General features: G+C 43.3%; 1 protein-coding gene across 1 annotated transcript in view; it reads left to right on the top strand.

Moving 5' to 3' along the window:
• Nucleotides 1-273: 273 nt before the first annotated feature.
• LOC139419320 (zinc finger protein basonuclin-2-like) overlaps nucleotides 274-16,486 on the top strand; it is a 71,910-nt gene continuing 55,697 nt past the window's right edge. The window contains exons 1-3 of the mRNA XM_071169265.1: nucleotides 274-333; nucleotides 2,097-2,247; nucleotides 6,686-6,921. Coding sequence (XP_071025366.1) covers nucleotides 274-333; nucleotides 2,097-2,247; nucleotides 6,686-6,921 — 447 coding nt within the window. The remainder of the gene's footprint in view (nucleotides 334-2,096; nucleotides 2,248-6,685; nucleotides 6,922-16,486) is intronic.

Genomic DNA, 16,486 nt, shown 5'->3' on the forward strand with positions numbered 1-16,486 from the left:
GTGTGTGTGGTAAATCGGTGAAGTTCCTAAAGTAATTCTGGGAAATGACTGTAGTGTAAGAGGTGTGTGTCACGATGTGTGCTGAGAGTCGGGTAGCAAGTTTAGGGATTGAGTGTTTTAATAAATAAACACAACGTAATACAAAATAAGAAAGACGGACAACGCACAGACATGTCACAGGAACAGAAACAATAACGCCTGGGGAAGGAACCAAAGGGAGTGACATTCAGGGAAAGTAATCAGGGAGGTGATGGAGTCCAGGTGCGCCTAACGATGGTGACAGGTGTGCTCCATAACGAGCAGCCTGGTGACCTAGAGGCCGGAGAGGTTGATGTAACGTTAGAAGAGATCTTCACCTTTTGGTTTTGTGATGACTCTCTCTGTGCAGAGAAGAGCGGCAGACTTATTCTGAAGTGGGGCTAAGACGCACATACTTTATCCACACACACCCTCGTGCATACACACGTGATGACAAAGAACCTTGGATATGATTGTGATTTTCCTGTCAAAATAAAGAGGCCGCAATCATATCCATCATCTACTATAATACACATCATTCCCTTTTACAAGTGTGGTTGAATGTTTTCCTCTGTCATTTGTGTGATTACAGAAGATTTTACAGCCCTAAGCAGTCTAACACAGAAACACAGACTTTAGACATTTGGGATTGGCTCCACATCCTTTTCACCAAACGTGAAACACACAATCCGCATGCTGTTGAATCAGTGCTATTTCTACCAAGTTATTTATTTATGTTATCAACACCTCAGGCTCCATTCGGTCTGTGATTCAGGATTGTGAGTCGATGGCTACAGAAATATTGGAAGGAAAAATGTTAGCGCTGACTTCATGTTAGAATGAAACTCTTCCTGGAAAAGGGATGACTTCCATAGCAGCGTCTCGCTACGCTAATACGCTACAACCACAAATATTCCCCCTCTCCTTTAAGCAATTTGTCTTTGAAGACCGAGAGAGTTTTCAATGTAATTATTATAATTTATCAATTTCATCTTTTAACATAACAATGGACTGATAAGGCAAGGGGTGCCAACATTGATTAATATAAAGTTTGGGCTTTTGGGGATTTTTCCTCCCTGCCTTTCCCCCCCCCTTTTCCCCTCTCTCCCTCATTCCTAGTACAGAGTCCTCTATGTCTTCCAGAATTCGTGTCAATGAGAAATTTGTGGCTTGGAGCTGTGTACATTTGGAAGCCTCTACCACAGTCATTTTTCTAAATCCTTGTTCATGGTGGATATTGTTGGTATTTAACGTGGTTACACAGACCCCACAGAAGAATGGTGTGAGGCAGACCATATGCCAACTATGTTTAGCTGTCAAATCTTACATTTCCATCAGTGAAATCCACACTATAAACCTCCACCATAGAGGTGTGAATTAGCCTAGCATTTAGAGCAACTTCCTGTAAAACAGACCTCTTCTTCCTGTAAAACAGACCTCTTCTTCCTGTAAAATGGACGTCTCGACCTGTAGACTTTGAAGCACTTATGATTGACAGACCAGTCCTTCAGATTCTGGTGGACTGGGTTGGACTCTCCTGAGCTGTCTAGACACTTGACCTCTAACTGCTAAAAGCTTTTAGGGTTCGGCTCCAGTTCAGCCTCTACTATTGATTAATGGTGACTTAGTCAAAACAAGTGAGATATTCAATGAGGAGAAAAGAAAAGTGTTTCTGTCAGCTCAGGTGGGGTCAGGTTATGAATGAATGAAATAATTCATATTAGATAATACAAAGGGTATTGTGGGAAATCTGGTCATAGTGAATTCATCAGAGGGCTTTAACAGGGACTGACAGGGGAAATTAGTACTACAATTGTAATATTAAAATGTAATTTAATAAACAAATTGTACTATGCTGAAACAATTCAAAACTATTGCAGTACATAAATCTCTTTGAGAAAGGAGCTCTCTGTGTGACTGTGTGTTGATGTGTTACTGGTGTACATCTGTTACGGTGTCTATCTGTGAAACCCTTCAGTTCTGTTTGTGTGACTGCTTGATTGATGAGTGCTCTGTAGCCTGAGCTCTGTCCTCTCCCTGCTCCCTCCATCTCTCTCTCTTTCTGTCTGTATGATCAGTTGATTGACAAGGCCTTCCTCTCTCCCTCTCCCCCTGCGTCTCTACAGGCCATTCGCTGCACTCTGGTGAACTGCACCTGTGAGTGTTTCCAGCCAGGAAAGATCCACCTGCGTACATGTGACCAGTGCAAGCACGGCTGGGTGGCTCACGGTAAGAGACGGCCATTTTGAATTCTGCCAACCTACTAACCAGGGTGATGGGAGTCACAGTGTCCAAGATTATCTGTACAGTAGTTGTAATATGAAATATTATTACATTTCTTTACAAGAAGATCGTGTGGTATGGTAGGAAATCATTTTAACAATAGTGTATAACTGCAATAACTGCAATAGTTTGTCATATTAGTCTGTCTCTCTCTCTTTTCTCTCTCTCTCTGCCTCTTTAGTTCTGTGAAGTTCTATGCTCTCATAAACCTGTCTCTTTAGCCAGAGGAGAGAGCAGAGAGGTCCTGACACACACAGCTGTACTCTCCTTATACAGGGTCACTGAAGAGATCAGTATAATATGCAGTGCATACATCTTGTATATAGGGCTGTGTTATCCCCTCGTAGATTCTACAGGTAACAGGTTCATATAAACGCTTAAAAGGGAAGATTCAGTACGTTTTTACCACATCAAAGATTTGATAAATATGTTTATTTGATTTTTTGTTACCATAGAGAGATACCGTTCAACTTTAGTGTTTGTCCTGTGTATGTCTTTTATTTAAAACGTTATGTATTTTATTTAAAACGTTATGTATTTTATTTAAATACTTTGTGTATTTTATTTAAATACTTTATATATATTTTATTTAAAAAGTGTTTTGGTTCAAAGTCATACCTGTACCTACTACCTTAGAACAATATCCACGAGAGAGACAACCTCATGACTTGTTCAGGGGGCATAGGAAAAAGGACATGGAGCGAAAGAAAGAAAGAAGATGGAAAGCATAGAAAGGAGGGAACAGAGGGGAAAATAAGATAAAAGAAAACACCTGTTTGGCCCAAGCGTAGAGAGGGCCTTCAGCGATCAGCACAGGACCCCATTGAATATTTTTAATCTCCTTCTCTGAACTGTCAGAGGGCCCTTCTCCCCTTCGCTCTCCCCACTTTTCATTTCATCTCGGCATTGGCAGCCACTCTGACAAGCAGTTCTTCATTTTTTATGATGTTCGTGTCTCGCAGAGTGTGTTGTCAGGCAAAGCCCTCGTCAGCGGAAAGGCTGTCCTGGGATCAGAGGAGACAAAACCAGGTGTCATACAGACAGGCGAAGAGAGAAGAGGGGAGGGAGGAGTGGGAGGAAGGGAGGAAGGGAGGGATGGGAAAAAAGGAGTGAAAGAGAGGGGGATGGAGAGAAAAGCAGGTGAGTGAGGGTAAGGTGGAGAGGTGGTGATGGGAGAGAGGTGGTGACGTGAGAGATAGGTAGAGGGGAAGATACAGGGTAGAGGGGAAGAGACAGGGTAGAGGGGAAGAGACAGGGTAGAGGGGAAGAGACAGGGTAGAGGGGAAGAGACAGGGTAGAGGGGAAGAGATAGGGTAGAGGGGAAGAGACCGGGTAGAGGGGAAGAGACCGGGTAGAGGGGAAGAGACCGGGTAGAGGGGAAGAGACCGGGTAGAGGGGAAGAGACCGGGTAGAGGGGAAGAGACCGGGTAGAGGGGAAGATAAATGCTTATTTACTTACAGTGAAATGCATGCTTACTTACAGTGAAATGCATGCTTACTTACAGTGAAATGAATGCTTACTTACAGTGAAATGCTTAATTATTTACAGTGAAATGCATGCTTACTTATAGTGAAATGCTTACTATTTACAGCGAAATGCTTACTATTTACAGTGAAATGCTTACTTATAGTGAAATGCATGCTTACTTATAGTGAAATGCTTACTATTTACAGCGAAATGCTTACTATTTACAGTGAAATGCTTACTTATAGTGAAATGCTTACTATTTACAGCGAAATGCTTACTATTTACAGTGAAATGCATGCTTACAGTGAAATGCTTACTATTTACAGCGAAATGCTTAATTATTTACAGTGAAATGCTTACTTATAGTGAAATGCTTACTATTTACAGCGAAATGCTTATTTATTTACAGTGAAATGCTTACTATTTACAGCAAAATGCTTAATTATTTACAGTGAAATGCTTACTTATAGTGAAATGCATGCTTACTTATAGTGAAATGCTTACTATTTACAGCGAAATGCTTATTTATTTACAGTGAAATGCTTACTATTTACAGCGAAATGCTTATTTATTTACAGTGAAATGCTTACTATTTACAGCAAAATGCTTAATTATTTACAGTGAAATGCATGCATACTTATAGTGAAATGCTTACTATTTACAGCGAAATGCTTAATTATTTACAGTGAAATGCATGCTTACTTATAGTGAAGTGCTTAATTATTTACAGTGAAATGCTTACTTACTTAGTGAAATCCATACTTACAGTGAAATGTTTCCATGCTAACAGTGAAATGTTTCCATGCTAACAGTGAAATGTTTCCATAGTAACAGTGAAATGTTTCCATAGTAACAGTGAAATGCTTCCACACTAACAGTGAAATGTTTCCATAGTAACAGTGAAATGAATGCTTACTTACAGTGAAATGCTTAATTATTTACAGTGAAATGCTTACTAACAGTGAAATGCATGCTTACTTATAGTGAAATGCTTACTATTTACAGCGAAATGCTTACTATTTACAGCGAAATGCTTACTATTTACAGTGAAATGCTTACTTATAGTGAAATGCTTACTATTTACAGCGAAATGCTTACTATTTACAGTGAAATGCTTACTTATAGTGAAATGCTTACTATTTACAGCGAAATGCTTACTATTTACAGTGAAATGCATGCTTATAGTGAAATGCCTACTATTTACAGCGAAATGCTTAATTATTTACAGTGAAATGCTTACTTATAGTGAAATGCTTACTATTTACAGCGAAATGCTTATTTATTTACAGTGAAATGCTTACTATTTACAGCGAAATGCTTATTTATTTACAGTGAAATGCTTACTATTTACAGCAAAATGCTTAATTATTTACAGTGAAATGCTTACTTATAGTGAAATGCATGCTTACTTATAGTGAAATGCTTACTATTTACAGCGAAATGCTTATTTATTTACAGTGAAATGCTTACTATTTACAGCGAAATGCTTATTTATTTACAGTGAAATGCTTACTATTTACAGCGAAATGCTTATTTATTTACAGTGAAATGCTTACTATTTACAGCAAAATGCTTAATTATTTACAGTGAAATGCATGCATACTTATAGTGAAATGCTTACTATTTACAGCGAAATGCTTAATTATTTACAGTGAAATGCATGCTTACTTATAGTGAAATGCTTAATTATTTACAGCGAAATGCTTACTATTTACAGCGAAATGCTTAATTATTTACAGTGAAATGCATGCTTACTTATAGTGAAATGCTTAATTATTTACAGTGAAATGCTTACTTACTTAGTGAAATCCATACTTACAGTGAAATGTTTCCATGCTAACAGTGAAATGTTTCCATGCTAACAGTGAAATGTTTCCATAGTAACAGTGAAATGTTTCCATAGTAACAGTGAAATGCTTCCACACTAACAGTGAAATGTTTCCATAGTAACAGTGAAATGTTTCCATAGTAGCAGTATAATGCTTCCACACTAACAGTGAAATGTTTCCATACTAACAGTGACATGTTTCCATAGTAACAGTGAAATGTTTCCATAGTAACAGTGAAATGCTTCCACACTAACTGTGAAATGCTTCCATACTGACAGTGAAATGTTTCCATAGTAACAGTGAAATGTTTCCATAGTAACAGTGACATGCTTCCATACTAACAGTGAAATGTTTCCATAGTAACAGTGAAATGTTTCCATACTAACAGTGAAATGTTTCCATAGTAACAGTGAAATGCTTCCATACTAACAGTGAAATGTTTCCATAGTAACAGTGACATGTTTCCATAGTAACAGTGACATGTTTCCATAGTAACAGTGAAATGTGTCCATAGTAACAGTGAAATGTTTCCATAGTAACAGTGAAATGCTTCCATACTAACAGTGAAATGCTTCCATAGTTACTTAATAAAGTGAGGTTGAAAAGGAGAGACACAGACAGAGGGAGATGGGGCACTTTGAGGGAGGGAGAGATGGAGAGAGAGACACTGTAGGTGCAAATAGAGATTGAAAGAGAGAGATGAAAAGAGGAGAGGCAGATAGGAGAGAGACAGAGACTACATAGAGAAAGGCAGTCAGTTACATTTGATCTCATAGATGTGTTGTTATCTCCCTGGTCTGTTACCTCCCAGAGAAGACTGGAGACAGGGGAAACGTGATAGTCATTACCTGGTGAGGCTGGCAGGGTGTGTGTTTAGGCACCTGCATGTGTATATATACCTGCAGAGTATATGCAAGAGGGTTTCAGGACGGGATTCAAAGTTAACCATAAAAAAATAGAACATAAACACACTTTCTTAACCAAAACGTCTGTTTTTCATTGACAAATTAACTGTCATTGAATTAGTATGTCCTGTGTGTATGTTTAAGCCTACTCATGTTGATGTGTCCTTGTCCCCTCATCCCAGCGCTGGACAAGCTGAGCACGCAGCACCTGTACCACCCCACCCAGGTGGAGATAGTTCAGTCCAACGTGGTGTTTGACATCAGCAGCCTGATGCTGTACGGGACCCAGGCGGTGCCGGTCAGACTGAAGATCCTGCTGGACCGTCTGTTCAGTGTTCTGAAGCAGGAGGAGGTGCTCCACATACTGCACGGCCTGGGCTGGACCCTGAGGGACTATGTCAGGGGTTACATACTGCAGGTAGGCTCTATTAGGAACACGTAATAGACATTCACAGTGTAATATTTAAACAAGAAGGCCCGAGGAGGTGTGGTATATGGCCGATATACCACGGCTAAGGGCTGTTCTTAGAGATATATACCACAGCCCTTAGCCGTGGTATATTGGCCATATACCACAAACCCCCGAGGTGCCTTATTGCTATTATAAACTGGTTACCAACTTAATTAGAGCAGGAAAAATACATGTTTTTCATACCCATGGTTTACGGTCTGATATACCATGGCTGTCAGCCAATCAGCATTCAGGGCTCGAACCACCCAGTTTATAATCAAATATATACACACTTACAAACTGATATTTTAGATGTGAATATGCACTGTAATCATTTACACACACACTCCCAGATGTGAGTGTGTGTGATTCTCTTGGATGTTTAACAAGTCCACTTATTCAGACTCATTGCAGCCTCTATATATGTCACCAAGTGGGCCCGCAAATCACTCTCAACATTGCAGTACTTTTCCAACGGCTATCTATCAAAGAAACAGTAGCAACAATTGAACGTGTTTAAAAAGCTATCGCTCAATATTTCTCTAATTTTCCTCTTTGTTTCCAACAACTTCCGTCAACAGTGTCCCTCTACAACAACGAAAAACAGAATGAAAAATAGAATAGAAAAATGTCACGCCAGCAGACTATAAAACCACCATCGTACTTACCCCTCCCTCCCTCCCATATAATTGCAGTCAGACACATTTCTTAATCAAAGGTAGAGGTTTCGGTCTCTCAAAACCCAAACCAAAGTGTTCCTGAATGAATTAGTTAAGAACGAGGGAACATGTGCTTGTGGTTTGGGTGTTCGGTGGTGTGTGTGTTGTCCAAAGCCAATAGCAGCGTTGTGGCGGCGAGGCAGACAAGGTACCGTGGCTGGGGCTTGTGTTCCACAAAGGAGTGTGGGTAAGTGGAACAGCATGGCTGGAGAGAAAGGAGAGATGGAGGGAGGAGAGGGCAGTTTTGAGGCCTTGTATGTGGAAACAGCTTCTGTGAGTAAACTGCTCGCAGACTTGTCGAACACACAGACACACACACACAGAACAATACACACACAATGGAGATACACACACAAACAAACAGATCCATGCACTCTTACAGGCTTTAGGTTGAGTTGCTGGATTTATTAGACTCAATATACCCAGGAGATTTGATTTTGCGTTGTTTAAAAAATCCATCAAATCATTGTTTTATCTATCTAGTTGTATCTTTTTTCTTTTGATATCATTTTTCAATTATTTTGCACTCTGACAAAAAATTACTTATTCGTCTTCCAATCCTCGTCCAACCCGTATAGTCTGAGACTGTGAGAAAGACCTCGCCATTGGCTGTCCAAACATTCCAACTCAGTGTGGTTGGATCAGCTGGTTCTAATAGACTGTCTATCTAACTATCGTTGTTCAAACCGCCCAGACTAGTCACTAACCCCCCCTCCAGATCTCTTCAAAAAGGCCTTCAAAGGTTTCGCTCCGCAGCCCAAATTGTCAGTCACTTAAGGACAGTGAGCAGTCGTTGTAGCCTATTAGCCTGTAAGTAGCTATGAAATTCAATCATCTCCCAGCCTCAGGGCAGCCACGTTATGTCTGTGGTGCGTTTATTCTCTCTACTTCTCTCTCTCTTTCTCTCTCTCTTTCTCTCTCTCTCTCTCAGGGCAGCCACGTTATGTCTGTGGTGCGTTTATTCTCTCTACTTCTCTCTCTCTTTCTCTCTCTCTTTCTCTCTCTCTCTCTCAGGGCAGCCACGTTATGTCTGTGGTGCGTTTATTCTCTCTACCTCTCTCTCTCTCTGTCTGTCTCTCCGTCTGTCTGTCTCTCTCTCTCTCTCTCTCTCTCTCTCTCTCTCAGGGCAGCCACATTATGTCTGTGGTGTGTTTATTCTCTCTACCTCTCTCTCTGTCTGTCTCTCTCTCTCTCTCGCCCTCTTAGGGTAGCCACATTATGTCTGTGGTGTGTTTATTCTCGCATCCTCTGTCTGTCTGTCTGTCTGTCTGTCTGTCTGTCTCTCTCTCTCTCTCTCTCTCAGGGCAGCCACATTATGTCTGTGGTGTGTTTATTCTCTCTCTCTCTCTCTCTCTCTCTCTCTCTCTCTCTCAGGGCAGCCACGTCTGTGGTGTGTTTATTCTCTCTCTCTCTCTCTCTCTCTCTCTCTCTCAGGGCAGCCACGTCTGTGGTGGGTTTATTCTCTCTACAATGCTCCATGGTAGATCCAAGGGAGGAGAGTTCTGGGAGATATTGATGGGATTTAAAAACATTTAGCTAATGATGTAATAGAATGAAATACAATATGAATCTGAAAGAGATGATCAGTGTGTGAACCCATTGAATTGAGAAGGACATTTGATGTTACATTTCATTCAGGGTTTTGATCATTTCAGTCAGTTGATTGATACAGACATGTCAATACTCAGAACCTTTTTCTGCCTTTATTGTCCTGTGAAGTAAATGACATGATCCTTGACATCTGATCATAGGATAGAAAACCCCTCCATGTTCTCTCTCTCTCTCTCTGGTTTTTCACTCAATCATCCTCCTTTCACTCCCACGACACTGAAGTCAACACCCAGATCATGATCTGTTGTGTGTGTGTGTGTGTGTGTGTGTGTATGTGTGTGTGTGTGTGTGCGTGCGTGCGTGCGTGCGCGTCAGAGAATGACAAACCCTACACACACGTCAAGAAATCGTCAACGCGCACACGTTACAATCCAACTAATAAACCCCCCCTTACCTCTCACACAACATCTCTCCTCCCTTACCTCTCACACAACATCACTCCTCCCTTACCGCTCACACAACATCTCTCCTCCCTTACCTCTCACACAACATCTCTCCTCCCTTACCTCTCACACAACATCTCTCCTCCCTTACCTCTCACACAACATCTCTCCTCCCTTACCTCTCACACAACATCTCTCCTCCCTTACCTCTCACACAACATCTCTCCTCCCTTCCCTCTCACACAACATCTCTCCTCCCTCCATCTCTTCCTCACTTTTATTTGACTCTTTTGGCCTGTTTAGAGTTGTTTATCCCTCTTTCATTTAGAAAAGACAGGCTTTGGGAGAAAGGAACCAGTGTGTTGTGATGTCATGACCAGTGTGTTGTGATGTCATGACCAGTGTGTTGTGTTGTCATGACCAGTGTGTTGTGATGTCATGACCAGTGTGTTGTGTTGTCATGACCAGTGTGTTGTGTTGTCATGACCAGTGTGTTGTGATGTCATGACCAGTGTGTTGTGTTGTCATGACCAGTGTGTTGTGATGTCATGACCAGTGTGTTGTGATGTCATGACCAGTGTGTTGTGATGTCATGACCAGTGTGTTGTGTTGTCATGACCAGTGTGTTGTGTTGTCATGACCAGTGTGTTGTGTTGTCATGACCAGTGTGTTGTGTTGTCATGACCAGTGTGTTGTGTTGTCATGACCAGTGTGTTGTGATGTCATGACCAGTGTGTTGTGATGTCATTACCAGTGTGTGTGTGGTCCTGACCAGTGTGTGTGTGGTCCTGACCAGTGTGTTGTGATGTCATGACCAGTGTGTTGTGTTGTCATTACCAGTGTGTTGTGATGTCATGACCAGTGTGTTGTGTTGTCATGACCAGTGTGTTGTGATGTCATGACCAGTGTGTTGTGTTGTCCTGACCAGTGTGTTGTGTTGTCATGACCAGTGTGTTGTGTTGTCATGACCAGTGTGTTGTGATGTCATGACCAGTGTGTTGTGTTGTCCTGACCAGTGTGTTGTGTTGTCATGACCAGTGTGTTGTGTTGTCATGACCAGTGTGTTGTGATGTCATGACCAGTGTGTTGTGTTGTCCTGACCAGTGTGTTGTGTTGTCATGACCAGTGTGTTGTGTTGTCCTGCCCAGTGTGTTGTGATGTCATGACCAGTTTGTTGTGATTTCATGACCAGGGTGTTGTGTTGTCCTGACCAGTGTGTTGTGTTGTCATGACCAGTGTGTTGTGTTGTCCTGACCAGTGTGTTGTGTTGTCATGACCAGTGTGTTGTGTTGTCATGACCAGTGTGTTGTGATGTCATGACCAGTGTGTTGTGTTGTCCTGACCAGTGTGTTGTGTTGTCATGACCAGTGTGTTGTGTTGTCATGACCAGTGTGTTGTGTTGTCCTGCCCAGTGTGTTGTGATGTCATGACCAGTGTGTTGTGATGTCATGACCAGTGTGTTGTGTGGTCCTGACCAGTGTGTTGTGTTGTCATGACCAGTGTGTTGTGTTGTCATTACCAGTGTGTGTGTGGTCCTGACCAGTGTGTATGTTGTCCTGACCAGTGTGTGTGTTGTCATGACCAGTGTGTTGTGTTGTCATTACCAGTGTGTGTGTGGTCCTGACCAGTGTGTATTTTGTCCTGACCAGCGTGTGTGTGGTCCTGACCAGCGTGCGTGTGGTCCTGACCAGTGTGTATGTTGTCCTGACCAGTGTGTGTGTGGTGCTGACCAGTGTGTGTGTTGTCATTACCAGTGTGTGTGTGGTCCTGACCAGTGTGTGTGTGTTGTCATTACCAGTGTGTGTGTTGTCATGACCAGCGTGTGTGTTGTCATGACCAGTGAGTGTGTTGTCATGACCAGTGTGTGTGTTGTCATGACCAGTGAGTGTGTTGTCATGACCAGTGTGTGTGTTGTCCTGATCAGTGTGTGTGTTGTCATGACCAGTGTGTGTGTGTTGTCCTGACCAGCGTGTGTGTTGTCATGACCAGTGAGTGTGTTGTCATGACCAGTGTGTGTGTTGTCATGACCAGTGAGTGTGTTGTCCTGATCAGTGTGTGTGTTGTCATGACCAGTGTGTGTGTTGTCATGACCAGTGTGTGTGTTGTCCTGACCAGCGTGTGTGTTGTCATGACCAGTGTGTGTGTTGTCATGACCAGTGAGTGTGTTGTCATGACCAGCGTGTGTGTTGTCATGACCAGTGAGTGTGTTGTCATGACCAGTGTGTGTGTGTTGTCATGACCAGCGTGTGTGTTGTCATGACCAGTGTGTTGTGATGTCATGACCAGTGTGTTGTGTTGTCATGACCAGTGTGTTGTGATGTCATGACCAGTGTGTTGTGATGTCATGACCAGTGTGTTGTGATGTCATGACCAGTGTGTTGTGTTGTCATGACCAGTGTGTTGTGTTGTCATGACCAGTGTGTTGTGTTGTCATGACCAGTGTGTTGTGTTGTCATGACCAGTGTGTTGTGTTGTCATGACCAGTGTGTTGTGATGTCATGACCAGTGTGTTGTGATGTCATTACCAGTGTGTGTGTGGTCCTGACCAGTGTGTGTGTGGTCCTGACCAGTGTGTTGTGATGTCATGACCAGTGTGTTGTGTTGTCATTACCAGTGTGTTGTGATGTCATGACCAGTGTGTTGTGTTGTCATGACCAGTGTGTTGTGATGTCATGACCAGTGTGTTGTGTTGTCCTGACCAGTGTGTTGTGTTGTCATGACCAGTGTGTTGTGTTGTCATGACCAGTGTGTTGTGATGTCATGACCAGTGTGTTGTGTTGTCCTGACCAGTGTGTTGTGTTGTCATGACCAGTGTGTTGTGTTGTCATGACCAGTGTGTTGTGATGTCATGACCAGTGTGTTGTGTTGTCCTGACCAGTGTGTTGTGTTGTCATGACCAGTGTGTTGTGTTGTCCTGCCCAGTGTGTTGTGATGTCATGACCAGTTTGTTGTGATTTCATGACCAGGGTGTTGTGTTGTCCTGACCAGTGTGTTGTGTTGTCATGACCAGTGTGTTGTGTTGTCCTGACCAGTGTGTTGTGTTGTCATGACCAGTGTGTTGTGTTGTCATGACCAGTGTGTTGTGATGTCATGACCAGTGTGTTGTGTTGTCCTGACCAGTGTGTTGTGTTGTCATGACCAGTGTGTTGTGTTGTCATGACCAGTGTGTTGTGTTGTCCTGCCCAGTGTGTTGTGATGTCATGACCAGTGTGTTGTGATGTCATGACCAGTGTGTTGTGTGGTCCTGACCAGTGTGTTGTGTTGTCATGACCAGTGTGTTGTGTTGTCATTACCAGTGTGTGTGTGGTCCTGACCAGTGTGTATGTTGTCCTGACCAGTGTGTGTGTTGTCATGACCAGTGTGTTGTGTTGTCATTACCAGTGTGTGTGTGGTCCTGACCAGTGTGTATTTTGTCCTGACCAGCGTGTGTGTGGTCCTGACCAGCGTGCGTGTGGTCCTGACCAGTGTGTATGTTGTCCTGACCAGTGTGTGTGTGGTGCTGACCAGTGTGTGTGTTGTCATTACCAGTGTGTGTGTGGTCCTGACCAGTGTGTGTGTGTTGTCATTACCAGTGTGTGTGTTGTCATGACCAGCGTGTGTGTTGTCATGACCAGTGTGTGTGTTGTCCTGACCAGCGTGTGTGTTGTCATGACCAGTGTGTGTGTTGTCATGACCAGTGAGTGTGTTGTCATGACCAGCGTGTGTGTTGTCATGACCAGTGAGTGTGTTGTCATGACCAGTGTGTGTGTGTTGTCATGACCAGCGTGTGTGTTGTCATGACCAGTGAGTGTGTTGTCATGACCAGTGTGTGTGTTGTCATGACCAGTGTGTGCAGCAGGGTGTTGTGTGTCAGTGCTGCACCATAGAGCCCAAGACACTGAGCTGACAGAATACACCTCAGGCCCTCTGATGCCTCACACTCACACCATGTATTATTTCACACCCACACAGACAGGAACACACCCACACAGACAGGAACACAACCACACAGACAGGAACACACCCACCATGTATCAATTCACAGTCACACAGACAGGTATAAACACACCATTTCTCTCTGCTCGTCTGCCCGTGTCTAAGTTACAGTATGTTGTGTCAGCTCTCTCTCTCTCTCTCTCTCTCCTCTCTCTCTCTCTCTCTCCTGTCTCTCCCTCTCTCCCTCCCTCCCTTGTGTGTGTGTGGATCCAGTGCCAGTGGCACCGTGTAATGTCTGACTGCAGGGGATACAACATGTTGAAAGTCCCAGCCAGTCTTCTGAATATATGAATAATGTTCTCTCCATCCCTCCACTCTCCAGCGTTCACCTGTCTCCACGGTAACACCACTGTCACCCGTAATCACTGTCCGCCCCGCTCCCCGGCCGATTGGGCCCTGCCGCCTGTCACTCACACACACACAGGAACACACCCGCAGGCACAGAGACGACACACACAGTCCTTTGTCAGCACCCACACTGCTGTGATCTCAGGACCGTGAAGAGAGTGAGGTTTTTTTCTCCACTTTCTCTGTTATTTTCTCTCATTCTATCTCCCCTCTCTCTGTTCATCTGTTTGGGTTGGAATGCTGCAACATAAAGGTGAAGGCTTTGCCCTTAACTTAACACTGTGTTACCAGAAACCAGGTGTAGCTAACCTGTGTGTACTTTAGTGTTTAAGCATATGTGTGTGTGTCTGTCCCTACATACCTAGTTATGTGTGTGTGTCTGTCCCTACATACCTAGTTATGTGTGTGTGTCTGTCCCTACATACCTAGTTATGTGTGTGTGTTTCATAGTATGGGTGTGTGTGTGTCCATACAACTGTTTTGTAAAGCTCAGAGCAGGATTCGAGGGGTGCATCACATAGGTTCATCTGGTTCTGCCTTCTCTCCTATGTGGACATTTAGGTTGTTTCCCAACGCCACGCACCTCTCCTTCCCAGCACACAGATTACTGAGCTGATACACCACGACATGCCTTCCAGACACCAAGATAATCAACCTCCTGTCACTTTATTTTGTAGAGTAAACATGACTGTTATCATGGTTATTGTCATGATTATCAACATCAGTACTATCATAATTATCATCATTGTTTTCCTCATCAGTAAGAATATTTGCACGTTTGTCATAATTTGATTTTTCCCATCATTCAATTTCCTTCTTTTGTAATCCTACAATTCTGATTCTATGAGATATTAATTAATTATCCCAGCAGGAAAGACAAATTCTACTCTCCATCTCAATGCATTATGCTAGGTCACGTACAGCATAAGAAGGGTAAATATATTGTTGAGGCGTGACTAAATATGCGTACACTTCGCAATTTACCATTGTAATAGACTGTTTAAGCAGGAGGAAATGAATCGATAGCATAAAAAGCTCAATAGGTCGTCAAGTGGTTGGAATTGTGATTTGTGAAGTGAGGGGAATTATAAATAACATCAATAACCATTAAAATGAATGATTGTTTTTTTCTTTCTCTCCCTCCCTCTACCTCTCCCTCCTTCTTCCTCTTCCTCTCCCTCCCTCTACCTCTCCCTCCTTCTCCCTCTTCCTCTCCCTCGCTCTACCTCTCCCTCCTTCTCTCTCTTCCTCTCCCTCCCTCTTCCTCTCTCTCTCTCTCTCCTAAGGACCTTTGCATGATCTGATCTTCACATTACAGTTAGACACACACACACACATGCGCACACACACACACACACACACACACACACACACACACACACACACACACACCACACACAATCAGCAATTATGAACCATTAGCAAACAGAATTATATATCGCTATAACCTCTACAGCTGATTCACTCTTAACAATAGCATAGTTAACAATGCACACACGTGAACACACACACACATTGCATCTATAGCAATAAGCTAATGAGGCCTAACGCACTGTACTTCTGCTCTCAGTAAACACATTCTTATAGCCACCGTAGGGACACAATCGCTCCCCGTGATCTCATTTTGAACTGTTTTAATTTCAAAAAGTGCTTTAATGACCTTCGCAGTGGTCCTCGCCACTCCACGGCTGTTGTGCAGTAAAATATTCCATTAGGAAATTGTACTGAAAAACCCAGCGGGATCATTACAGACCCAAACCCACACTTCTCTTGCTAGTGCTAGATTTTCAGAAAATAATAGAAACAAAATGGTTGTTTAGTGGAAACTGTCTGTATTGTCTTGCTGACCTTTTCCTTTTCCTGTTGCTTTTATCGGGGGTTATTCTCACCATTACATGTCATCATCAGTATGGACGCCTGTTGTAGCACCATATGATAAGATCACATGTACCAGACGTGTACCAGATCACATCCCCTAGCCAGACGTGTACCAGATCACATCCCCTAGCCAGACGTGTACCAGATCACATCCCCTTAGCCAGACGTGTACCAGATCACATCCCCTAGCCAGACGTGTACCAGATCACATCCCCTAGCCAGACGTGTACCAGATCACATCCCCTAGCCAGACGTGTACCAGATCACATTCCCTAGCCAGACGTGTACCAGATCACATCCCCTAGCCAGACGTGTACCAGATCACATCCCCTAGCCAGACTTGTACCAGATCAAATCCCCTAGCCAGACGTGTACCAGATCACATCCCCTAGCCAGACGTGTACCAGATCACATCCCCTAGCCAGACGTGTACCAGATCACATCCCCTAGCCAGACGTGTACCAGATCACATCCCCTTAGCCACACGTGTACCAGATCACATCCCCTTAGCCAGACGTGTACCAGATCACATCCCCTAGCCAGACGTGTACCAGATCACATCCCCTAGCCAGACGTGTACCAGATCACATCCCCTAGCCAGACGTGTACCAGATCACA

The sequence above is a fragment of the Oncorhynchus clarkii genome, chromosome 10 (assembly GCF_045791955.1).
Source record: "Oncorhynchus clarkii lewisi isolate Uvic-CL-2024 chromosome 10, UVic_Ocla_1.0, whole genome shotgun sequence".
Classification (NCBI taxonomy): domain Eukaryota; kingdom Metazoa; phylum Chordata; class Actinopteri; order Salmoniformes; family Salmonidae; genus Oncorhynchus; species Oncorhynchus clarkii.